At 36.1% G+C, this 27,074-nt stretch overlaps 1 protein-coding gene and 2 long non-coding RNA genes across 4 annotated transcripts in view; 1 reads left to right on the top strand and 2 right to left on the bottom strand.

Moving 5' to 3' along the window:
- LOC141671306 (uncharacterized) overlaps positions 1-27,074 on the bottom strand; it is a 127,854-nt gene that overhangs the window by 566 nt on the left and 100,214 nt on the right. The window lies entirely within an intron of this gene.
- Positions 667-3,796, top strand: LOC141670706 (putative disease resistance RPP13-like protein 3). Its single transcript, XM_074476680.1, has 2 exons — positions 667-3,738; positions 3,771-3,796. Exon 1 carries the CDS (start codon positions 1,232-1,234, stop codon positions 3,275-3,277), a length of 2,046 nt encoding a protein of 681 aa, XP_074332781.1. The 5' UTR covers positions 667-1,231; the 3' UTR covers positions 3,278-3,738; positions 3,771-3,796.
- On the bottom strand, positions 4,376-14,799 carry LOC141672637 (uncharacterized). Of its 2 annotated transcripts, none has more exons than XR_012555632.1 (3): positions 14,332-14,799; positions 6,191-6,805; positions 4,376-6,107 (listed from the first exon to the last, which is right to left on the bottom strand). It is a non-coding gene; the product is annotated as an uncharacterized LOC141672637 (long non-coding RNA). The 2 variants fall into 2 exon arrangements; XR_012555631.1 differs by having other exon boundaries at positions 4,381-6,107; positions 6,191-6,311.

Here is a 27,074-nt window from a genome sequence, read left to right as displayed (position 1 = left end):
TTAATCAATGGATTAACAAGGCAACAAACATTGACCAGCAAAAGGGGGTCACCGAAAAGAATTCTAGACAGCTGCAAGTCTATGATCTGAAACTTCTATGCACTTGTGAAGAAATTATAGTGTAGCAACTAGCAATACTTCAATTATTAAGAGTGAATATATCGTCAATAATTACGGTCAAAATAACATCAATTCACGTAATATAAAATCTGTCTGTGCATTGCACGAGCTATAGAGCTAGTTATCAATATCAACCCTGGGGACACAAATACTACTAGCTTTAAAACATACAAATCTAGTGAGAGGCACAAGGTTCTTAATTCACTAATAATTTGCATTCATGTAATTAATCATGTTAAATTATCTCGTTCATGCTCAGAAAGGTCTGATAGTCAACAATGGTTTGCTAAGCCTAAATTACCTCCCGGATCTGACACTTTCTAATGGTTTGCTTGCTTAATTATGTTATATTGTTATTATTAAACTGCAACTATCCACAAAAAGACACCACTCTGCAATCGATATTAAAATAATCTCTGGACCACTACTTTAAAATCTAAGTTTACGATGGCCTAACAAAACATACAAATCTTTAAAATCTTCAGCTTTCTGGAGTCACTTAATAAGATTAATATTATTCTTGTTGTTCTTGGGAAGAATGGTTGATGCAATCGTATCTCTTGCAATTGAAAAGCTTGGTGCATTTATTGCACAAGAAGTTAACATTCTACTAGAAGTGAAAGATAATTTAAGGTGGCTCAAAGATGAATTGCGATACCTCCAGTCTTCCGTAAGATCTGCAGAATCAAGACTGGAAGAGGAGCAAATTCGCATCTGGGTGGAGGACGTTAGAGATGTCGCCAATGATGCGATAAAAATCCTGAGCGATTTCAGTGCTCACCAACAAGAATATGCAGCTCCGAAACAAGGTATCTGGGATCGTGTTCGGGCCTGTGTTTGCTTGATCAAAAAAGAAGCTACACTTTACGATATCGGCAAGGAGATAGATTCAATCAAGAAAAGGATTGAAGTGATCAAGAATAGGCGAAATGAGTACCGTATTGACAACATCTTAGCCACACCAAACAAGCAGCAGAAAGAGAGAACATTGTTGAGAATAACCGCCATTAATAACCAGGTGGAAGTGGTTGGTTTCGAGGATGATTTTAAGACTTTGAAGGCTGAACTTAATAGCGAGGACCTCTCCCTCAAAGTCATTTCAATTCACGGTATGGGGGGGTCGGGCAAGACTTCACTTGCCACAAAGTTGTACAACTCTAGCGAGTTGAGAAATTTTAAAACTCGTGCTAAGGTTTGTGTTTCGAACGATTATAACATAAAAGATGTTCTAAAGAGAATAATAAAGTCTTTTATGGGACTTGAGCACGAACAAAAGTTGTCAACCATGGATGAGTATGATTTGCTGCAGTATTTGACAAAGTTACTTGAAGATCGAGGCTGCTATTTGGTGTTGATTGATGATATATGGGACATCAAGGCATGGATCCAGATAAAAGATGCGTTTCCAGACCAGAAAAATGGTAGTAGAATCATCATAACCACCCGCAACAAAAAAGTTGCAGAGATGGCAGATGACAAATGTTTTGTCCATCGACTCCGTTTTCTAACAGAAGATGAGAGCTGGGAATTGTTCTGTAAGAGAGCAGAATCAACGACCCCAAATTTGAGGAAATTAGGAAGGGAGATGGTTGGTAAATGTCGTGGTTTACCACTTGCAATCGTGGTACTGAGCGGTCTCTTATCACACAACATGAGCTATGAATATTGGTCAAAGGTGAAGGAGCATATATGGAGACACTTGAAGGATTATGACTTGTCTCCCCAGATTGGGGAAATACTGAGTTTGAGTTATAATGACTTGTCTCCCCAAATGAAAGACTGTTTTCTCTACCTTGCAAGGTACCCGGAAGACCATGTGATTGACTTGGACGAGTTGAAGCGTCTATGGATTGCAGAGGAATTCATATCAGAAACCGAGGAAGGTGAAGGAGTAATCATGGAGGATTTGGCTGAAGATTGTTTGAATGAGCTGATTAACCGTAATTTGCTTCAGGTTAATGATTTGCGATGGAACGGACAAGTTCAGGGTTGCCGGGTCCATGATCTTGTCCGTGATCTTGCCATAAAAAAAGCAAAGGAGCACAAGTTGTTGGTCGTTCTGGAATCAGGTAAACACCATCCAGAACACATTCATTTGTTGGAAGGACAACCCCGTCATGTCATTTACAATGAAATAGGTGAGTACTTGAAACTAGTTGAGCGTAGATTTGATGCTTTACTTGTGCGTTCATTGGTAGTGGTAAATTATTTAAGTGGTAAATATGAATTAGAAGAAATGAAGTTGGTGTGTGCGAGATTCAAAAATCTTAAAGTCCTAGATATGACAAGTGTACATTCAGAGGTAATACCAGAAGAAATAGGAGATTTAGTTCACTTAAAGTACTTGGGCTTAATGGGTCATGAGAAGTATCCTACAATACCTATAGATATTCCAGCAAGTATAGGCAAGCTTAAAAAGCTACAAACCTTGCACGGTCGGAGGACTACAGACTACACAGTTCCTAGGGAGATATGTGAGCTTCATGAGTTGAGGCATCTACACATTGATGTTACTGGGAGTTTGAATATAGGTACCCACCAAACAAAGTTACAGACTCTCCTTCGTATATCGTGTAAAGAATGGATGAAGATTGACACTGTTAATCTCACCAACCTCCATACACTCTGTATATATGCAGAAGAAGAAGAAGATGAAGAAGATGAAGAAGAAGAAGAAGCATACAGTTACACGCTGGAGTCCGTAGCCAATTTAACAAGTCTCCAAACATTCACACTATTCTTTGGTGGTGTTGAGATTCCAACACTGAAACCACTCTCGTCTTGCAATTGTCTCAAGAGCGTCTACTTACATGGTATTCTAAAAGATCCATCGGAACTATGTCATCTGCCCGATTCAATCACGGAATTAAGTCTACGCTGCAATGAGTTTACAGAAGATCCAATGCCCACTCTGGGAAGTTTGTCGAATCTCACCGCTCTTCATATGGGTTATGATGTGTACAGGGGAAACAAAATGGTATGCAGTGAGAATGGGTTTCCAAGTCTTCAAATTTTAATATTGGAAGAATTGAAAGAATTAGAAGAATTGCAAGTTGGGGACGGAGCTTTCCCTTCTCTCAAGCAATTTCGAAGAGTTGGCTGTATAGAACTGAAGAACATTCCTGTACAACTAGCAGAATGCTTACAGAATTCCTAATCACTCTGTCTTGCAATTGTCTCATGAGCGTTGAGTTATGGGGCATTCTAAAATATCCATCGAGACTACGTCATCTGCCCGATTCAATCACAGATTTATATCTACGCAACAGTGGGTTTACAGAAGATCCGATGCCCACTCTGGGAAGTTTGCCGAATCTCACCGCTCTTTGGTTGGGTTTTAATGTGTACAGGGAAAACAAAGTGTAATCTTCAAATTTTAAGATTACAAGAATTCATCAATCTGGAAGAATCGGAAGTGGGGGACGGAGCTTTCCCTTCTCTCAAACAATTTCAAACAGATAGATGTCAAAAACTGGAAAAGATTCCTGTACAACCAGCAGAAAGCGTACGCCCCTGGGTTTAGTGTGGTTTTATTTGATGCTATGAAATATAGGATAGCTCATAGCAGTTATAATGAGATTAATTAGGGTAATGTAATATAAGGATTATAAAATTCAAGTTTGTTTCCTTTTCCTTTTAACCAAATTCAGGTTATTGGTTGATGTTTTGTTTTTTTTTTTTTTTTTTTTTGAATAAGTTTTGTTTTTTTTATAATGAGGATAAGATTATAGTTCTCAATAAAGGAGAAAATTTAATTCAGTGTAACTACTCATTTTTTATAAAATTTATAATTCCTCTAACCACAATCTTTAGGTAAACAACAGAATTGAATTTAGTTTTATACATGTCTTATGATTCTATTAAATTTAGTTTTATTTTTATTTCTTTATACTTCTAAATGTTTTATGATTATATTAAATTTGGTTTTATTTTTTTCACCCTTTACTTTAACATTGTGTTCTTAATTCCTTTGGTTTCCATCGATTCTTGGTTTAATTCTTTTTTGAATTTCATTATAACTCTAAATATATAATTTTTATTCTTTTTAGATTTTTATATGACTTATAATATTATATATATTATTTTACCCATTTTTCAATAGCAAGTTTTCAAATTTTAAGATTATATGAAATATTCCAAAATCTGGAAGAATTGAAAGTTGGTATAAAAAGTTTTGAAATGACACAATTTTTGCATTTTGAACAATTTTAATATGTCCAATGAGAAAAGGAAACATGTTTTTTCTTACAAGAATCACTTACCTATTGCCTTGGCCCTCAGAAAACACCCAGGTATTATTGGTTCCTTTATCCAGTAAAAAGCTTTGTGAGCATTTTATTATTTTTTCAAATTAAACCCTTTGCAACAACTACTTGCGAAGTATATTTTTAAAGACAGTTTTGAAGGACATTTATTAGTTTTGTGAGTACATGGCTTATTGAACAAATCAGATGCAAATAGTGGACACGGTCAACCTGCACATAAATTTTAGAAGCTTGTATATGCTCTTACATTTGTAAATTTTCAGAGTCAGAAGTTTGAAGTGACCAGCTCACAAGTACATTTCGAAGGATGTTTTTTGGATTTGGGCAGCTTATTGATATTTAACCTTCGGAGTTTCGAGATTGGATTAGTCCAGCAGCAGATTGGAATACTTATTCACCAAATATTCAGTTATGGCATTGGACTCGTCCATGAATATATGGGGGTCGGGGCAGTCTTTCATACTGCCGCCAGATGTAGTAGACCATTTGTTGGAGATGATTCTTTCTGGTCAGTTGCAATTAATCTTGTAAAATATCACACACAGTCTTGTGCTTGGTACTTGTCCAATGTTAAAAATCTGGTATTTTGATCCTTGTGTGTGAATCATGCCATCCTGAAATCTGCTATTTTACTTGCATCAATCATTACTGACATTCCAAAGCAGCAGATTGGAACAGTTACCCACCAAGTATTTGTTACGGCATTGGAACTGTCAAGGAACACATGTAGGAGCAGGGGAAAATCTTCCATATTGCGGCCAGTAATGTATTACACGGTTTGTTCAGGATGCTTCTTTTCTGTCAAAACTGTAACATTCGACAATGACTTTGAATTCTCTGATTATGCACATAGTAACTTATATGCATATGTTTTGAGTGTACAACAACGGAATTCACAGCCTAAAAGATGAAGCACAATTGAGTTAGAGGTTGCAATTTGCAAAGAGTACTCAGGTTCCATTTCTTTCTCCAGTTGTACTAATGGGGTGATTGCGCCTTATAATAGCGTATCATAAATATAATCCCAACATTGGTCTTTCCAAACAGACCTCTACATGAAGCGCTACTGTATATAGAGATCAATTTATATCCGATTAGTTTAATTTATTTTTTGTGTGAATTTTGCAAGAAGCATGAATGTGGCATGTTAGGACCATTTGAAATCACTCCAGGATGCTGGATTAAAAAAAAATTGAATTGCGGATTGTAAAGGTTTTGGAATATTTGTTGGTATAAGGGAAATATAAGTGTTCCAGTACAATGAACAATTTCGTGGGACATCAGGAAACAGCCAAATATTTAGGAAAACACCATGTGCAGTAATAGGTGCGTGCAAAAGCATTAAGTTTCCAAGCAAAGTGTAAACTATTTAAAGTTTTAAGCATGCATAAATAGATAGTTATCCAGTTTAGGGTGAAACAAAACCCTGTTCAAATACTTGTGAAAAAGGTAGAAAACTTGAGATAGTTCATAGCTTTGTGGATGAGGTGGAATAACTGAAATACTAAATCAGGCAGAAACCCTGTTCTGTTTCTTTGGGGCTTTGTCATCCATTTCATTCTGGGCAGATCCATGGGCAGATGCAGTGCATTTAGATAGACGGTAGACAGTGTATTCCTCGTAGCCGCGCTGGGTATTGTATGCGTTGATTTTGACATCAAAGGCACATCTCTTTCCCACAATGTTTTTGATAATTGGCGGTGCATCGGTGAGAGATGAGGCCTACAGGTAAAAAAAAAGGTAAGTATGGTTAACATGATGTAATTTTCATTGGGTATCGTGATGGAGGTTAATGGTCGGATTACCTGTGGAAGTTCAGCAATTATTTTGTCCACAGGTGCACCAATGAGATCTTCAGCTTCTTTGTTGAATAGAGTAAAACTTGTGGATCCTGTGTCGTCTTTCACACGGACAATAAGCTTGAAACTGAAAGCATTATGGATTGTTAACCTTTTTTGCCCCTGGTTATTAGTATGGGGGATACCGGCGTTTGGTAGTTAGTTAGTAAATTTGTTAGGGTACCGGGGTTTGAAGTCGGTGGCTTCCTTTGTACAGTTTTGGTAATAGTAGTTGTTAGAATAATATAAGATCCAAGGATCATTTTCTAACAACTTGAGATTTTAGATTAACGGGTTTCTTGACATGGTATCAGAGCTTAGGCTAGCGGGAGAATTAAGGTTCGATTCCTAGCCCCCAATATTCTCATAATTTAATGTGAACACTAAAGGCAATTAATGCCCCAAAGATGTGCGCCGGTGTTCCACTTTTCGACCCATAAATGAGTTTCGAGTGAAGGAGAGTGTTAAATATATGATCCTATTGGGGCCTTACTCTAACGCCCTAAGGTTTTAGCAGTTGTAGTACCATCCCTCTCCATCCAAGGTAGCAGTTATAGTTGCCTCACAAGTTCGGCGTATAACCTGAAATTTTAGGACAGTAAACAGGCAGTGGGACTTATGTTTAATTTGGGATGTTAACAAATTGATGTGTTTATCCATACATCAGTTTGACTCTAGACATGCTACGGGAAGGAAAATCAGACATAGAAAAATTGCGCAACCTTGTTTTACATGATTTGGGAGGACCTTTTACCGTTTTTTTATGATCAATTAATGTGTTTTCATTATTGGAAAATATATGAATAGAGGATAATAAGCACGGGGCACTTTATATATTTTTTGGCGGAGATTTATGCGATGTATGCCGGCTTGTAAGTTATAAAATATTTTTTTAACATGTATATGCAAAACTGTCATACATAGCTCACTCTTGATGCATTATGTAAGCATAGTTAACAAATAAGTAACTAAACAAAAGGTGCAAGATAAAGGCGCCGCGACTTTTTTTTGATTGCAGAATCACAACACAAAAATAAATAATTAATTTATCGGCAAAGTTAAAGATGAGTGCAGCACATGTACAAATCAGAATAAGTGAAACTGGTTTTATCAAAAGTCAGAAACCAGCCAGAGTGATAAAACTTTGTTTTAATCCTTGTAATTAATGTGGTAAACATTTTAAGTCACAGGGCAAGGTAGAGTAAAGAAAAAGGCCAGATAAATAATAGCCTGGTGTGATGGTTTTCATGCCTCTTAAAATATAAATTCAGTCATGAGATTTGCTTGTTTTGTATACTTATCATTTGGTTAGGGAGGTCACATTACATTGGTTGAATTGATGTAAGCATCTATACTCTTTATTAATAAGCGAAACTATGTATAATTTGTTGCTAAAAGTACAGAAGTACCAAAATACCAAATTTTGGTACTTACATGACATAAGTTAACTTCTATTCTCAATAAACTTTGTTTTTAACACAAATCGAGTTCTACTTTTTGTAAATTTTATTTTCTTTTTAGTTAGGATTCATCCAATTGTCTACTTACTTTATAAAATAAAAATATTTTTTAAACGATTTGTAAATTATATTTAAAATTTATTAAGTTACGTTAAATTAAGTAAAATAACTTATATTTATTCTTAATTTTAGAAAAATTACAAACTACTAAGTAAACTACTAAAATGAATTTACTTATATTCTTTGTAAACTTTATTTATTAATAACCTATATTAAAAATTTATTAAGTTACGTTAAATTAAGTAAAATAACATATATTTTTGAAAAACTACTAACTACAAAGTAACTATTAACACTAATTGACTTCTATTCTCGGTTTTGTTTTCTATAATTTTAAAAATAATTAAGTAATAGCAAATAACTTTAGTAACATTTATTAATTTTTAAATTGAAAATTATTGATTTAACGAGTGTATTTGTTACTGTCCATCACAACGTTTATTTACTTTAAATTAAAAAACTTATTTTAACTGTAATAAATTTATTGGCTTTATTTAGATTATATTAAGTAATATTAAATTAAGTTTAATAACATCTATTTACTTTTAATTTGTAAATTAATTTTTATCGATAATTAGTAATATTAAATAAACTATATTGAAAAGGCTAATTATAAGATAATTATCAAATTATATTAATTAATATTAAATTATCTAAGGAACAGAGATATTTGGTTAATAAGATAGAGATATAATTCGTTAACAAAATAAAACTAATATGTTAGATTTCTATATCAAGTAAAACAATACAAAACTAAAATTATAGTAGAAAATTTCATAACTGATTCGATTCTTTTTAACCAAATAACTATTTTTTGGATGTACCAATTTAATATTGATATTAATATATTAATTTTAATTCGTGTTTCGCCGGTATTATGAATACTTCTCTACAAATTTTAATTCGATATTTTTAATCCCTGACCCGTGTTTAGCACGGGTTATCAACTCTCTATACTAATAAGGAAACCATGTTTAGGTCATATTGGTACTCACTATAAAATTATACAATTATTTTTAAAATTTTAGGTAATAAAATCTCAATTGATGACAAAAATTAACTTCTACTCTCTGTAAATTTTATTTCCCTTCAATTTTTATTTGTTGCTAAACATCGAAGCGTCGGTTTACTTTAAAATTATCGTATTAGTAAGTTAACATGTCAGATTTATATAAGTAAATAATTAGGTGCATGCATAATTAGAACTATACGGTGAAATTTTAAAGTTATACTTAACTTCGATTTTTTTAACTACATATTTTAAGCATTTTATATATTATATTTAGATCTGTATTTTGCACGGATTATGAGTTTCAGTTTTATGCAAATAATAATGTGATACAATTATTTTTAATTTCGGGCCCGTGCTTTGCACAGGTTACCAACTAGTTGTTGATTGTTAATCTGAATTATATTATAAATGGCTGTTTATTTTGTCTGATTTTCTTAGCACTAGTACTGGTCGTGTGTGTTTGGGTCAAGTCAGTAGTTTGAGTAGTTGTAGGATCGAGTTTAGTGGGTGAGGTGCAGTAGGAGTCTGTTACTTCTGTTCCTGTTTCTTAGCATATGCACGTTTATGTAAGTCAGTATATATTTGATATTAAGCAATGAATAAACAGCAGCGAGTTTGTCGTGCATGAGTTGTTTCTTCTTTGAAGAGTTTATATTAAAACACATAATATATATATATATAATCTGTGAGTAAGAATCCTAGAATTTGTATCAGAGCCTGGTGAGAAGGTGAATGCCAAAGTACATGCCAAGAATGACGACACTGGAGACAAGCAAGGCGAAAAGTGGTTTGGACTGAATTACCCAATGCTGACGAAAGAAAATTACACAGCTTGGGCGATGAAAATGATGGTGTTCATGCAGACGCATGGGGTGTGGGAGGCTGTGGAACCCAGCGATCCCAAAGCAGGGAAATATGAAAAAATGGAGAAGGTAGCCTTGGCCATGATATAACAAGGCATACCAGAGGAGATGCTACTCTCACTTGCAGCAAAAAGGACCTCCAAGGAAGCATGGGATGCTCTTAAAATAATGTGTCAAGGAGCCGATCGAGTGAAGGCGGCAAGGGTACAAACGATGAAGGCAGAGTTTGAAACACTCAGTATGAAAGATAGCGAACAAATTGATGACTATTGTATGAAATTAAATGGGCTGGTCACTAATATAAGAGCACTGGGTGAAGAAGTAACTGAATCATATGTCGTTAAAAAATTATTGAGATCAGTTCTAGCAAAATTCCTCCAGATCGCGTCCACCATTGAACAGTTCGGAAACCTGGACATAATGTCTGTAGAGGAAGTTGTTGCTTCTCTGAAGGCGCATGAAGAAAGGGTGAAATGAAAGTCAGAAACGGGTGGAGGATAACTACTACTTACAGAAGAGGAATGGAATAAAAGAGAAGGTGAAGATAAGAAGCTGTTACTTACCAAGGAAGAATGGCAAAGACGGACAAACAACAATGATACAGGTGGAAGTCAGAGACGGAGGGGAGGAAGAGATAAGAGCATAATTCAGTGCTATAACTGTGGCATCTATGGACATTTCGCAGCTGAGTGTCGCAGACCAAGGAAAAATAAAGAAACAAGGCAAGAGGTGAACATGACGCGTGTGGAAGACGAAGAACCAGCCTTATTACTTGCCAAACATGACAAAGAAGAAGGGGACGTAATGTTGTTAAACGAAAAACACGTAACGCCTGCACTCTTGACAGAATATGATCGAAAACGAGCTGAATCCAACTTGTGGTATCTCGACAATGGAGCAAGCAATCATATGACATGTTACAAATCAAAATTTTCAGAATTAAGCGAGAAAATCACTGACCTTGTGCGTTTTGGAGACGGATCAACGGTGCAAATCAAAGGAAAAAGTTCAATTACTTTCCGGTGCAAAAATGGAGAGGAACGCATCTTACATGAGGTATATTATATTCCTGATCTTTGCAATAATATTATTAGCTTGGGACAATTATCTGAAAGGGGAAATAAGGTAGTACTAAAAGGTGATTATTTGTGGGTTTTTGATAAATGTGAGAAACTCCTTATGAAAGTGAAAAGGTCTCCAAACAGATTATATAAGTTGTTGATGGAATCTGTTAAACCAAAATGCTTACTGTTGAGTACAGACGAGATTGCACACCTGTGGCACTTATGCCTTGGGCACGTAAACTACAGGGCTATGATGTTGATGTCGAAAGACCATATGGTAAGAGGAATGCCGAGAATTAATCTGTGTAAAAATGTGTGTGATGGCTGTTTGATGGGAAAGTAGGCAAGAAAACAATTCCCATCCCAAAGCACTTATTGTGCAACACATATTTTGGATTTAGTCCATGGAGATCTTTGTGGGCCTATAACACCACAAACTGCTTCTGGAAACAAATACTTCTTTTTACTTGTTGATGATTACAGCAGATACATGTGGGTGTATTTGTTAAAAGGCAAGGATGACGCACTAAATGCATTCAAGAATTTATGTGCTATGGTGGGAAACAAGCCGGGTAAGAAAGTGAAGGTTTTCAGAACTGATCGCGAAGGTGAATTCTGTTTAAATAAATTCAAAGCTTACTGTGAAGGAAATGGGATCGAGAGACACTACACTGCACCTTATACGCCCCAGTAGAATGGGATTGTTGAAAGACGTAACAGAACTGTAGTGGAGATGGCTCGCAGCTGCATGAAGGAGATGAATATTCCCTCGAAATTATGGGGTGAGGCGATTAGACATGCAGTGTACTTGTTGAACAGGTTACCCACTCGAGCATTGTCTGGACAGACTCCATTTGAAGCATGGTTCGAGGAAAAGCCAAAGATTGGACATGTCCGTGTGTTTGGGTGTATCGTTCATATGAAGGTACCAAGCATTCATACCGGAAAGCTGGACGACAGGAGTATGAAGGTTGTTAATTTGGGGAAGGATCCCGGAACTAAAGCCTATCGTCTATACGATCCAGTGAAAAATAAGGTTCATGTAAGCAGGGATGTGGTATTTGAAGAAGACAAAAGGTGGGCATGGAGCGGTCAAGGTGAATTCTCCCGTGACAATGTAGAATCAAACGTATTTGATGTCCCTGAGATGAATGGAGCTAGTAAAGAAACCACACACGAATCAGATGCAGAGGAGAGTACTGAGAATGATCATGACGTTAGCCACACACCGGAGCAGTTAGATGCAGAAACCAGTACAGAACATGACTCGAACCAAAGCTCTACACCAGTACTAAATACACCAGTGTCAAGTCCCTCAACTGCAGAAGTCAACAGTGAGAATTATGATGGAAGTGAGCCTCCAAGAAAATTCAGAAGTATAGCAGATTTATATAACAACACAGAGTTCGTCGAACTAGACGAAGAGCTGCTCTTGATGGGGGTTGATGAGCCTACAAGTTACAAGCAGGCAAACAAGGAAGCGGAGTGGAAAGCAGCCATGATGCAAGAAATGGAATCCATAGAAAGAAATAAAACTTGGCATTTAACTGAACTTCCTAAGGGACATAAAGCTATCGGTCTTAAATGGATTTACAAGCTCAAACGGGATGCTGATGGAAATATTGTAAAACACAAAGCAAGGCTCGTCGCGAGAGGTTATGTTTAAGAGCAAGGAGTTGACTTCGATGAAATTTTCGCTCCTGTAACACGCATTGAAACAGTTCGTCTCTTACTAGCTTTGGCTGCCTGGAACAGTTGGAAATTACATTATCTAGATGTTAAAACGGCTTTTTTGAATGGGGAGATACACGAGGAAGTGTATGTAAGTCAGCCGGAGGGATTTGAACGAAAAGGAAAGGAACATCTTGTCTACAAATTGGCCAAAGCATTGTATGGCCTAAGACAAGCACCCCGTGCCTGGTATGCAAAACTTAACGAGTGTCTTGAAAGCTTAGACTTTGTAAGATGTCTATATGAACACGCTGTCTACACAAGAAAGAACGGTGATGATGTGATTATTGTCGGAGTATACGTGGATGATCTTTTGATTACAAGTTCAAAGGCAACAGTTGTTGAAAATTTCAAGAAGCAGATGAGTAGCAGATTCGAAATGACAGATTTGGGAGAGCTGAGCTATTACTTGGGGATAGAGGTTCAACAAGGAAATGGATTTACAGAGCTTAAGCAAGCTGGATATGCGAGAAAGATTCTTGAAAAGACTGGTATGGCAAGTTGTAACGCCTCAAAATATCCCATGGATTCAAGTCTACAAATGAGTAAAGATGAAGATGGGAAAAGAGTGAATGCCACTGATTATAAGAGCCTGGTCGGGTGCTTGAGATACCTGGTTCACACCAGGTCGGACATCTCCTACGCTGTAGGAATAGTTAGTAGGTATATGGAATAACCTACGGTTCTTCACTTGGATGCTGTGAAACGTATCATTAGATACATAAAAGGCACGATTCACTACGGGTTAGTATATTCGAAAGGCAGCGGAAATCATTTACTACTAACAGGGTTCTCAGACAGTGATTTGGCAGGCCATGTGGATGATAGGAAAAGCACAAGTGGCATGGTGTTCTATCTAAACGAAAGCATGATTACTTGGGTATCGCAAAAGCAAAGGTGCGTGGCTTTGTCGTCATGTGAAGCAGAATTCATGGCTGCTAGAGCGACTACATGTCAGGGTATTTGGCTCAGGAATGTCTTAAGTCAAATAACAGGCAAGTACATTGGTCCTGTAACTATTTACATCGACAACAAATCAGCCATAGACTTGGCAAGGAATCCGGTCTTTCATGGACGCAGTAAACATATCGACATACGTTACCATTTTATAAGACAATGCGTAGAACGAGGAGAGGTGGTACTCAAGCATGTTAGCAGCGAAGGACGGAGAGCTGATGTTCTAACTAAAGCCCTGGTGAAAGTCAAGTTTGAAAGAATGCGAAGTTTGTTGGGAGTCAAGAATTTGTCAGAATATAATTCAGATTAAGGGGGAGAAATGTTGATTATTAATCTGAATTATATTATAAATGGTTGTTTATTTTGTCTGATTTTCTTAGCACTAGTACTGGTCGTGTGTGACTGGGTCAAGTCAATAGTTGAGTAGTTGTAGGATCGAGTTTAGTGGGTGAGGTGCAGTAGGAGTCTGTTACTTCTTTCCTATTTTTTAGCATATGCACGTTTATGTAAGTCAGTATATATTTGATATTAAGCAATGAATAAACAGCAGCGAGTTTGTCGTGCATGAGTTATTTCTTCTCTGAACAGTTTATATTAAAACACATAACATATATATATATATAATCTGTGAGTAAGAATCCTAGACTAGTATGGTATTAATTTAAATAAGGATGGTTGTAGCATAATAATAATAGGCATATCTTATGGTCCCCCTGGTCAGAGGCATTTGGGTTATTTAGCCGAAATAAGTGTCAGGAAATGCACCAGGCTTGTTTTTCATAAGTTAGAGGAAACCCAGTTTGTAATACATGTCAACACATCATCCACTTAAGTTTAATACAAAGGTGAAGTCTAGGTTAGTACGAACATTTTAATTTTAGAGCACCTATTCACACCATTCAGAACTATGAAATGATGCAAGTATAATAGAGCACAGTGGTGTAGAGAAGAGTGTTCTTACAAATATTTCGGTCGGCAGAGAGGTTTCCAGAATTTCCTTGATGGTTGAGCTGGGGAGGCTGCTCTCGTCTACAGTGGCGAAGCGTGTGGCAATTGGTTTTGGAAGATTTTCTGAAGTGTTCCCATTAGCCTCTGCAATAGCTGCCCGGAGGTTGTTCAGTGGCGCGTAATCTATGTTGTAAAACGTCTTAGTAGCATCACTTGTTGATAGCAAGACTCTGTCTGAAGTTGGAGAAGATATGTGTATGTTTAGCATATTGATATAATGGACGGGTATTTAAGACGTGGATGTAGGGAAAAGTAGATTTCACACCTGAATATTTTTTGGCAAGTAGGCCAATAATTACAACGAAACATGCGACATTGCTTTCTTTGGCCAATAACTCAAGAAAATGAGTCGCCTTGTCCTCCCATAGGGCCACAACCATTTTTTTTACTCCTGTTGCAAGATCTCTGTTAACACTTCTATACAGTGCGGACCCAGGGACGATTTTAACATTTGATATGCTATAGACTTCTCCTTCACACAGAAGTGGTAAATAAATATCCTTTTGATTGTTCCGAACGGTGGCCAACATGTGGTTATCCTGTTGGAGATGGAATGTGCAAAAATAAGAACGAGTTAGTGCATAGATGATGTTTTTTTTATGTATAGGAAGCAGACATAGTAATTTTGTAGGAGTAGACTGTGCAATTTTGCATAGTAGTAGAGAGATTTCACCTCTTCATCCAGCAAGATTAGATTGGTGAACATCAGCTGATTAGTGCGCTTATTGATTGACTCCCACACTCTAGTTAATCGAACAAGGAGAGTATCAGAATCATTCTTGGGTGATAAAGCAGAGAGCATTGAAACAGAGCTTTAAGGATGGTGTTAACATATACGGTAATATGAATAATTGATTATTTTAAGTGCAGTGAGTTAAGAAACCAAATAGATAAACGGTGATATGTGATAGGGAAAGTCACAGGACAGATATAAAATATAGGCTTGTTCTTAAAGAGATTGAACATGAGAAAAAAATCGAATGATGACGACTGGTTTAACCATAAATATGAAACTGAACCATTTAATAGGCATGACTGTGACAGTTACTGTGACTCCAAAGGACTAATATTGAATAGTGTAGCTGGACGACTAAGTTGTGAAGTCATAAAGCCTCTATGTTTTATATTATGCTTTTCAAATATTGTTTCTATTTTCGGGATTATGTGTCGCTTTACCATTTATTGACAGGTGAGAGCCAAAATTTTTGGCCAAGTTTACAAATTTGGCAATCAAATTTTAGATAGATCGAGTATGTTTTTTAATGAATACTCCCTATGTTTAATTTTAATAGTCGTTTGACTATTTTGCACTCATTTTGAAGTGTTTTGACCGCATAGTTATAATAATAATTTTTAAAATTTTCTTTTTCTGAATAAAAATATATAACTTAAACTTTTATTTACAAAAGAAAAATTTTAAAAATAATAATTTTTAATATACGGTCAAAGCATCTTGAAATATGTGCTAGAAAAATCAAGAGACAGTTAAAATGAAATAGAGGGAGTAATTTATTAATGTTGGTTTTTTAATCGCCCATTTTCAAAATTCCGCTTAATACATTCATGGAGTTGTAGGGTTATTTTTTACTTTAATTCTATAGTCGGAGTGTAGTTTTTTATATGAACGACAATATATATATATATATATATATATATATATATATTTTAATTTTTTTTTTAATTTTTAATTTGCGGAAATATGTAACTGACTGGCATCTAAAGAATCACAGTCAGTGAACGGGCAGGAGGGACATATATATATAGGTAGCCTAGTGTAGTAAAAGTTTTGCATTTTCTGGAGTTGATGTTTGGATAATTTACATCGTAAGGAAGAAGAGATGAAGATAGAAAACAATGACTTGGCAAGCATGCCAACATATATGGTTATCGCTATAATGAAGCGTGCATTGTCCGGTGGTTTTCAAGATTCTTTTAATCTGTTCAAAGCCTGGTCTCAAACGAAGAGGGTGGCTGAAGTTGTGGATTCTGGAGGAGTTCCCTGTTCGCGAGCTTTTCTCATTTCGTTTGGAGGGTACTGCAGGAGACACAGTGTGCTTTGATGGCTTTTTGGAAATTGGTGAAGGTCTCAAGAACTCCGATGCCATCTTGTATAGACGGTGTAAGGATATTATTTCTGGAGCTGGAAGCCTTGACGAGAACCTCCTGGAGTTGGATGCCCTTGGATCCCGCGGGCATATCTTCTTAATGATTGTAAGAGTCATATTTTGTATGCTGCATAGAACCCCGAATTCCACTGCCATTATCGTGCGTAACCTTGGGCGCATTCAGGAGTACTCGCATCATGGGCGTAACCTGGGTCCAACGCTAGAACATCTGCAAGGCATCAAGGCTAATGTCCTTGCCACGGAGTCACTCCGTGGACGGAGGTAAATGTGCAAGTTAATGTTGAATTGAATGTGCGGGCTTTATGTATCATACACCCCGTTGTGGGTGGATTGGCTATTCAGGGGCCAGTTGGCCCAGTTTCCCATGGGTGTCTTATGTGCAATTTTGCGCGCATGGTGAATGCCTTTGCATGCAATTTTAAATAAGGTTGAGTTCTTAAAAAATGCCATTTTTTTAACTGCTTGAGCTATAATTTTTTTTGGAAAAACTTCATTACCTGTAACGTTGGCCTTGCTGCAGAAATTGGAGATTATCTTGGCATTTCATTAAATTGTTGAATACTATATACAATGCCGAGGATATCTGAGAATACTGCTGATATCATAATATTTGTGTATCCACTTAAGTGTTTCAACCCAAAGTTATTTGAGATGGACCTTTATAGGAAAGATAGCAGTATACCACTGGACTCTACTGCCATAAAACTATCTGAAAAAATACAAAAGTGCCATAAAATTCATGATGCAAGAAACAAACAACTGCAATCTTAAAAGGACAGATAGCAGTAAGGACGCTTTGGCTGCTGCGCTTCAGGATCTCCATAAAACAAATGAGTTGGCACTGCAATTAGAAGGCAGAGAAAAATCAAAGGCTGATCATACTTATGTTAAGATTGATAAGCTTAAATTTTGAGAAGATTACTTTTCTTGCCAAACGTATTTAACTGTATCTGGACATCTTCATCCTGAGAGCTACACATGTGCCCTTGGAGATGTATACTCCTTTGGACCTAGGTTCCACGCAGAAAGATCACAGTCCAAAAAGTTAAAAGGTAGAGGCACTTTATTTTTTAGATTCTTTTCATAGTTACAAAATCATATTGATCGATTGAAAGAGAAACTGACAACTGCAGTTATGAGTGTAAAACTTCCCAGGATGCATGAATTGTGCAAATGATCTTCTGAAGTTCCTTTGTACGGGGGTTTTAGAACATTGTGCTGAGGATCCGGCATTCAGCTCAAAACGAGTAGGCAATACTATTGAGGACTGTCTTCAATCCCTGGCCACAGGTTCATTTGATAAGATATCCTATGCAGAGGCTATTAATGTTCTTAAGAAGGTGACAGCTACGAAAAAATTATTTTTTTCTACCATTTACATAACTTTTATTCACTTGAACAAATGGATATTGTGGATGTGCTACATAATTTACATGATTTTGTGATTTACCTAAATTTTTTTATTGTTCCCAATCAGGTCATAGGGAAGAAATTTGATGTTAAGATTGAGCATGACATTCCCTTAAGTGAAGAGATTCAACGGTAATTTAAAACCAATATTTTTACACTTCATGTACATAATAAGTTCAGGTACTAATTAAGAATATGTCTTGTATAATTACAGTTATGTAGCTGACGAGATGTACAAAAGACCAGTAATAATATATAATTATCCAAAAGACCTCAAGCCATTCAATGTGCGTTAGTTACAGAATCAAGTAGCACAAGTGTACATTATTATAACTGATTTAGAGTAAAATTGCAGGATTAAAGAGTTGAGCTTGCTAAAGGATCAGTAGTGGGGGTGCATGAATTTTCGCAGGCATGGAACTGCCAAAAACTCAACTGATGCAAATATCTTTTGTCTTTGCAAAATCAAAATTTTCAGAATTCCAACTTTTTTATTAACATGTAGAATGTACAAGGACAATGCTCATGGACAATTAGGGAAAAAAGAAATGTTATTGTAGGTAGCGTACCCTGTTACAAATAAGAAATAGACATGACCCACAATTGGAATTATAACTGATATTGGTAAGGTTACAGTATGTCATATCTGGTGAGGCAAAAAAAAAGTGATTGGAAAGAACAAAGGTGGATTGGTTTTGCTATTTGGAGGGGGGATTGTTTTTCGAATGAGTAGCAGCGAGTCCTTAAACCGAGAGGTTTGATTGCAAACTCCCCATATTGGCTTGTGCACTCGAAAAGACGGCTGTTGAGCTACAAAATCTGGATATTGTTGAGACCTAAAATAATTTTTAAAAAACAAACCGTAGTATGAAAGCTGCCCGACCAGGCAAAAGCAAAGAAAGAAAGAAGAGCATTTGGGATAATCGAATCGTAACCCAATATTAGCAAGTTCCACACGTGGATTACAGTCATTTTGTGAGGTGTTGTCGTGAGAACAACGGATATTTATATGAGAGTATGTGACTTATACTTTAAGAACATACAGACCTTTAATAGCTGGAGTTTACTTGGAAGTACATAAGAATTTCTGAATTCTTCTGAAAATAGAAGCTATGAGGGTCTGAATATCCTCAACTCTGAGCTTGGAAGGAGCCAGAGGTCGTCGTATAAAATTATAATTCATTTCAGGCTTCTACATTTGGGCAATTATCATCTGATTGTACGGTGTCAAAATAGAGTGCAATGTTTAAAAAATACATTAAACCGGATAGCAACCAATTCTTCCCCATCTATCGTAATGAATTCGTTATTAAGATGTGCAACAAGGACATATCATTAATTGGGAGACTTATTTGTTATCACTGTCTACATAATCATAAGAAAACGTACGATCCTCCATTCACTTACTGGTATAAACATGCTGAAGCTCTCCATTATCTAGGGAAGCCAAAATTGTCTTCCAAGAATCAAGACCATATTCACTGGGACGAAAATGGCTACCTATATATGCGACTTGCAAGCTCTTCCATGGAATTAATGAAATGCCTGAACCTTTTTTACCTCTAAAAGTAGATATCAAGGGCAGAGTAGCGATCAGATATTACATTACGACACAGGAAACCATAAATCACACGCATCTCATAAAATTGCAAAGCACCGTCAACAGCCCTAGGATTTGGTTCCTAGAGATGTCTTGCTTTCCTCAGAGCCTTCTCACCTCTGAAAAGAAGTAAAGAAACACAACAATTTTTTCATTGCAAAACAAAATGTTAATGTAGACCCTTCTGTTTCATCTACCATTAGGAGGTTTGTGCCACATCTTCTATTTTCCAAGGAGTGCATTTACGGGGCAATAATGCTTCCAGTTCTCAAAGCAAGTTATAGTTCTTATAGGGTTGAATAACCCTTTTGAGCGTCATTATGAAGGAAAATTTTCGGACACAGCAACATCCTCCCATGTGTGGCACGAAATTAGATTTTCAAAAATTTCGCGATAGACAATGTTCTTGGTGTACACTATGCATTCCTCTGCTTCGTCGACACATACAATTTTCAAACCCCGTGGAGAAGTGACCAGAGAGACTGCCACATAAAAATGGCCATGGCTAAACACCGATTGAGGCAAAAACAAACCCACATTCTTCATTGTTTGGCCTTGACTTTTGTTTATAGTCATCACGTAACAAACTGCTATTGGGAATTGTTTTCTCTTCTGCATAAAAGGCAGGATTTTATCGGCAGGGGACATGTTTATCCGGGAAATATATGTAATATCGCCAATCCGGTTACCCGTTATAATCAAAGCTTCAATTAAGAAAGGATACGTCCTCCTAACTATGAGTTGAGTCCCGTTGCACAGTCCTTTTTTGGGATTCAGGTTTCGAAGAAGCATTATAGGGGCACCAATCTTAACCTGGATCTCATGCTTTGGTACACCGCTGAATTTCAAAGAGTTTAGATATTCCGGTGGATACAACACCTCATCACCCACACCAGTTGAGGAGGCCTTACAAATACTATCACAGCTTTTATAGGTTTTAAAATCCCCGGGAAGTAGTTGTAGAACGTGATTATTGAAAAAATCGACAAACTCGTTGAGAGGTGTCAATATAGCCCTATCACGCAGATATTCTATGTCCCCATGGCTCTAACGCAAATCTCCATATACCTCGGCCACCATTGCATCCATTGGGTCACCATTATAGTTTAACCTAAGCTGCACAACATAGGAAAATAACAGGCTTAGCTCCTTATTATCGCGAGGAAAACGGTAATAACTTCGTAATTGTCATTAATTATCACACTCTTCGGTAGAGCTCACAACATGACTGTAATGTGTTAATGCTGAACAAAGGATGTGAATGATTTTAGTTATTAGCCCGATAGCAACCCGTTTGTGGGGGTTAACTGTTTTCTGAAAGATCATATCATCATAAAACTATAAATTGGTTTGAATAAGGTCTTTCCTTAATGTTTTTCACCACGCCGTAACAGGATTTGTCGATTTTTTCCAAAAAGCAACAACCATGCATTAAGGCTTGTCTTGTTGTGGATGTCACGAAATGTTCGATCAACTGCTTTAAAAATGAAACAGTGATTCATAGGAGTTTGTCCCATATAACTAAGCTTGTGTTGCATATTAGTTATGCGAGATAAGTATTTTGTTTAATGTCACAACAACTGAACTCATTTATACTCATTTATGTCTATCGGTATTTTGAAGCGGGAATGAGCTGTCCGCCCCCATCAATTAAAAGAGAAGCTATTCCAGAAGAAGCAACGCCCAAAACAATTTTACCTCGACTCCTTAATCTTGATATGATAGTTGACCACAGGAAAGTCTTTCCGGTCCCTCCGGGTCCGTAAACAAAGTAGAAGCCACCCAAGCTAGAGTCCACAGATCCGACTAATGTTTCATATATGGTGCGCTGCCTTTGATTAAGACGCTCGCAATTATTATCTGCCTTCAACCGAAGTTCCTCTCGATCATATATCATTTCCTCAATTAATAATTCGTTCCTATACTTCGAAGTGCTAACAACATTCAATTTTGGTAGACCAGGATAGTCAGCCAATTTATTATTAATATATTATTAACGGCCTCAAGTGCAAGCATTTGTTTGTCGGCAACATCTATTTTCAATGTTGACAAATTCAATATCATCGGCTAATGTTGTCCAATGCCTAGCCCATAGTTCCCCGGGTTTACTAACTTCACAAAACACCAACATAGTGATAAATAAATCCCGTATGTGAGAAGGTGATGCACATACAGATGCATCATCAAGCACAATTTGCCATTCTTTATCCGATTCAAGTAAACCTCTCCGAAAACAAGCTTCCTTATATGTTGGGCATACAACTCCATCCACAGTTCTAATATCCTTAAAATCCATTGGTCCAGTAACAAATTTTAGCAATAGACGCATGTAAAATCGCTCTCCAGATGCAGGATGAGCATAGACCATACGACCAACCACATCCAAATTCTTTTTCCGCCGAAACCAACATTTGGCTAAGGCATCCCACCGATATTTGGCAGGATATTTAACGAAGGTTAGATCATGACCTTCGTCATCACATCGATTATTCAATAACCACTGAATAAACATTGTTCTGTCAGGATCCGGCCTACGTACTATCTCCGAAATAGTGTCATTATCGCGGAACCGCACCCACCTCCTGCTCATTCTCAAGGTGGAAGTACAGACGTTGCACAAATGGTTCCCTATGATGTATAGGAAACTCAAATAAACCCCAACCTGCCTCAGCTGAAGATACATACCGGCACGAGAGATAGCTTGTTACTTCGTCGAAATCATCCCTTTGCACAGAGGTGGATGGCTGATCTGTTGTCGTTTGTTGCTGGCCTACTTTCTCCAAAACAGATGTAGCTGTTACCGGACCATTGCAAATATATTTGAACAGGTACTTTATGGACAGCGAGCGATTACACCATTCAACATTTATCTGGGCCTGATACTTGATCAATAAACCACGATGATGAGGAACAACATGGCTGCACAAACGAAAATATTTTATAAAATAAGAGGTCTATGTTACGAAAGTCAAAGTATTAAAAAAGCACAGTAATGGGTTACCTATTATTTAGTAGTATATTGTTGCACTCCACATTTCTTTCCGTATCTCTGCTCCTGTACAAAGCATAACCATCATCATCCACAGTGGTTTTATCGCGGAATGCCTTTGGATGATACTTTGTGCATTTGCCTTTAGACATACACGGACATTTTGGGTTTGCGCCTCCACAAGGCCGATGCATCATAAACTGAGAGACGCCTTATACCCTGCAGGATCAACTTCCCCATCTGATATTTCTGCAGATATGACCTCATCTAGGTCTTGTGGAGTTATCAACTTGTTTCGTTCGGCAAACCACAACACTATATGAGCATGGGAAGACCCCGTTTTTCGAATCGTGTAGACAACTGCGGAAAGAATATAGCATGGGCCCAAATACATATTAAGTACAAGATAAATAATTTAACAAAATGACATAATGGGGGGAAATGAGGGGAAAGGCTTGTGCTTTGGTATAAATACAGGAAGATCATACAAGCTCAGTATCTTAACTTCCTAATTTACTGAAAGACATTATAGCTATAGCTATATCAACTTTTACATTTCAATTTTTGGCAGTGATATTACAACATTTGTAGATAGAGCCATCATACTAAATGATCATATATTTTTGGATTTATGCTATCCTAAGAATTTTTTCCAAGTAAATCAATTAAAATAAATAAATGGAAAGTAACAGTGCACCCTTCTACCCTATCACCTGAGATTCCCAAACAGAAGCTACCATGCCAAGCTTTCCACTATTTTTTCTTTTTGGCCACATGCACAGAAAATTATACCAGGTGAACTGGATTGGAGCAGACATAATTTTCGGATTAGCAAGCACGCATAGACCAGTTAACAAAGCACACAACATGTACTGGTTATATGCAACAAATATACGCTGGCGATATGATCCCTTACGATAATTATGCTGCCTAGTGTGGTTCTTCCAAGTGGTTCACCCCCTGTAATTTTCTGTCAAAAATGTTTACATCTTACAAGTTCAAACTTATTATCTGCTTCTTTTCTTCACCAAGCCCTACGCTCGTTTTTGCTGAAACAAACCTCAAGATGTGATCCATGCACAAATACTCTTTTAAAGAAGGTTCAATGCCTCAACTATACCACAGCATGCAAGCCTAAGCATTCAACCACAAAATGGTTTTTCGGCCAGGGAAGATGTCATACTTCAATGGCACAATATTTTTAATTCTAAGGTCCAAAGTTTTATGATAAGAATTTTAATATTATCTATCATAACAACCAATTGACCATAAATGGACTTTAATGTATCGACAACCTAAGTCACACTCACCTGGCCACATCTCATATTTGACATCACAGGAAAACAATGTATTAGACACCCTCTAAAGATAGGGGAAATAAGTGAATTACGAAATTGCATACCTGCTAGCACACGTCACAACACACTATTTTTGGTGAAATCATCCATCATGGCATCAAGTTTCATCTTAAACACACGCGCAACAATATCTAGCCGAACAGAAGCACTCTGAGAACCTGCGGACTTGACAGCATCCAATATTTCCTCCCACTTGGGGTTGCAAGTAAATGTGATGAAGAGGTCCGGGTGCCCGTATTCTACTCGCCGGATATAGATAGTACTCCTCTTCTTGATTTTCTTTTCACTCAAATATATGTACTATGTTTATGACTTTATGTAACTTAGATTCTTGATACTCCTAACTGATGTACAACCACACATGGGTAACCAACATTAACTGGTTTTCCACGAAAACAAATGCAGGCAAAAATGAAAACATTACCTGCCTCATTGGCATCAGGTAGACCACGATTTTCACGTGGTGTAGCGCTTCTTCCACAAGCACCTGGCATTTTGCACAAATAAAAATGAAGAGGGGCGAGATGGCAAAAAATGAATACATTGATGAACTCTAAAATCCTGCTTCTGTAATCTATATCGTTCGCACAACATGTAAGCTAAAAGGGAACAAAATAGCATTTTTGAGCGTGAGGAACGACGTAAGAAGTTCCGGCATGCATGGCATAACATGTTAAACAATAATGCTACACATTATTTTATTTATACCAAGACCCAAAAAATGTGGTTCGTGAGAACCATATGTCGTGCAACTGACAGAATGAAAACAAATCCCAAACATAATTTATAGAAAACTTCTGGTCCGGTAAGAACCAAACCAGTGGCACATATATCGCAGGTGACATCTCAGATGGTGATTCTGTAGATTTAAATTAACATGCACAGATAACACCCATTCACTTACATTACATACACAAGCACACACGCGGAACATATGTCAACGATATGTTTAAACTCCAGTGCATCAAACAACAAAGCCTAAGCCAAAACATCAATAACAAACAGCGACTAAGACAGCTAAACAATTGGGCCTCATAAAATGAAGGGGGCATATATAAATTTAAGAGCTTTCATTCTAATTTATTGGTTTACGGGAAGAATATATAAATTATTTTGTTTATTCCAGTTCAATATTTCGCTTAAATTTATTTTAAGCAGAATTATCAATTAGAATAATATAGAACTCGATATGAAATAGAATTTTAATTGCTAAAGGAAATTGACTTTAATAGCAATAATAATGATATGGAGTTCGATTTGAAATAGAATTTAATTTGATAGATGAATTGCTTTAATATCAATTAAAATCAAAATTGACCGGCCGGCCAATTGGCCAATTATAATTAGAATAATTAAGTAAGGGTAATTGAGTAATTTCAGCCCGACCGACTACCAAACTTTTAATGTTTCATCTATTATAATTTAGTTTCAATTTTTTTAAGACCGGATTTATAAGTTAATTTTTGTTTTAGCTCTGACCAATTGATTATTTTTTTTAATTATTTTCTAATTTGTCAAATTATATTTTGACTTTAATTTTGTGTTAGTTTGGATCAATTGTATAATTTAATTTTTTTACTAGAAGAATAATACAAAATATTTTGTTTATTCTGTTTCAATGGTTCACTTAAATATATTTTAAGCAGAAATATCAATTAGAATAATACAGAACTCGATATGAAATAGAATTTAAATTGATAGAAGAAGTTGATTTTAATATCAGTTATAATGATATAGAGTTAGATATGCAATAAAATTCAATTTGTTAGAGGAAGTTGACTTTAATATCAATTAAAATTAAAATTGACCGACCGACCAACTGCACAATTATAATTAGAATAATTAAGGATAATTGCGTAATTTCAGCAAGTACCGACCGACTAACTACCAAACTTTTAATGTTTCGTCTATTATAGTACTTACTTGGGGCGGAAACCTGTTTAAATATCCAACAGCCGCTTTCCTTAATTAGTATAGATTTTAATTTTTTTAAGACATGATTTATATGATAATTTTGTTTTAACCTGGAACAATTGATTATTTTTTTAATTGTTTTCTAATTTGTCAAATTATATTTTGACTTTAATTTTGTGTTGGTTTGGATCAATTGTATAATTTATTTTTTTAATGGAAGAATAATATAAAATATTTTGTTTATTCTAGTTCAATAGTTCGCTTAAATTTATTTTAAGCAGAAATATCAATTACAATAATACAGAACTCGATATGAAATAGAATTTAAATTGGTAGAATAAGTTGACTTTAATATCAATTATAATGATATAGAGTTTGATGTGCAATAGAATTTAATTTGATAGAGGAGGTTAACTTTAATATCAACTAAAATTAAAACTGGCCGGCCGACCAATTGGCCAATTATAATTTGAATAATTAAGTAAGGGTAATTGAGTAACTTCAGCAGGTACCGACTAACCGACTACCAAACTTTTAATATTTCGTCTATTATAATATATATAGTATCGATAAGTAGTAGACTATGTTCAGTAATTTAACAATTTATTAGTTTAGCGAATTTATGTTCAGGTATATACGTGTACTTTAAGGTGAATAAAAAAATAGCTCCACATTATTTTAATTTTTTTTTTCTTAATAAAATAAAACATATTAAATTTGAATTTAAGATTTTTTTTTAAAATGTGGAGTTATGACTTTTATATACCTTAAAACACGACTAAAAAATGAAAAGGGCTTATATTTTGAGGAGGTAGCAGCTTCAATTTCAACCTTTCACAACATATCCAGCAATCCTGTGCTTCAAGAATGTGGCAATGACACCAAACTTGGAGAGGAAATGTAAAGAGTCTCCGTTTTCCTGGTGGGAAGTAACAATTAAATTGATAGCTTGCTGGTTAATATTTTTTATTTGTTAGAATTTTTGTTGCAAACCAGCTGCTGGCCACAGAAGTTCAATTTACAGAATTCACAACACATATAATCATGATCAACTATATAAACAATAATAGTAACAATAATAATTAGCACAGATTTATATGAGCATAAAAATGTAGTCCAATTATTTAGGATGTCATGTTATTATACAAATTACTATTTGGACGACAGATTTGAAATAACAACTTTCAGCTAGGTAGTTACCCACTTAAACCAAAGATTGATGAAGTTATCTATGTGACCATCTGTACCAGGTAAGGCTGGTTAACACTTCTGTTTAGACCTCTGTATAAAGCAGATACA

Source organism: Apium graveolens, chromosome 7 (assembly GCF_009905375.1).
Source record: "Apium graveolens cultivar Ventura chromosome 7, ASM990537v1, whole genome shotgun sequence".
In the NCBI taxonomy this organism is placed as follows: domain Eukaryota; kingdom Viridiplantae; phylum Streptophyta; class Magnoliopsida; order Apiales; family Apiaceae; genus Apium; species Apium graveolens.
This window is presented reverse-complemented; position numbering and strand designations above follow the sequence as displayed.

Excerpts from the sequence above, each read along its gene's own strand:
- LOC141670706 (XM_074476680.1), top strand. The coding sequence starts at position 1,232 with ATGGGGGGGTCGGGCAAGACTTCACTTGCCACAAAGTTGTACAACTCT.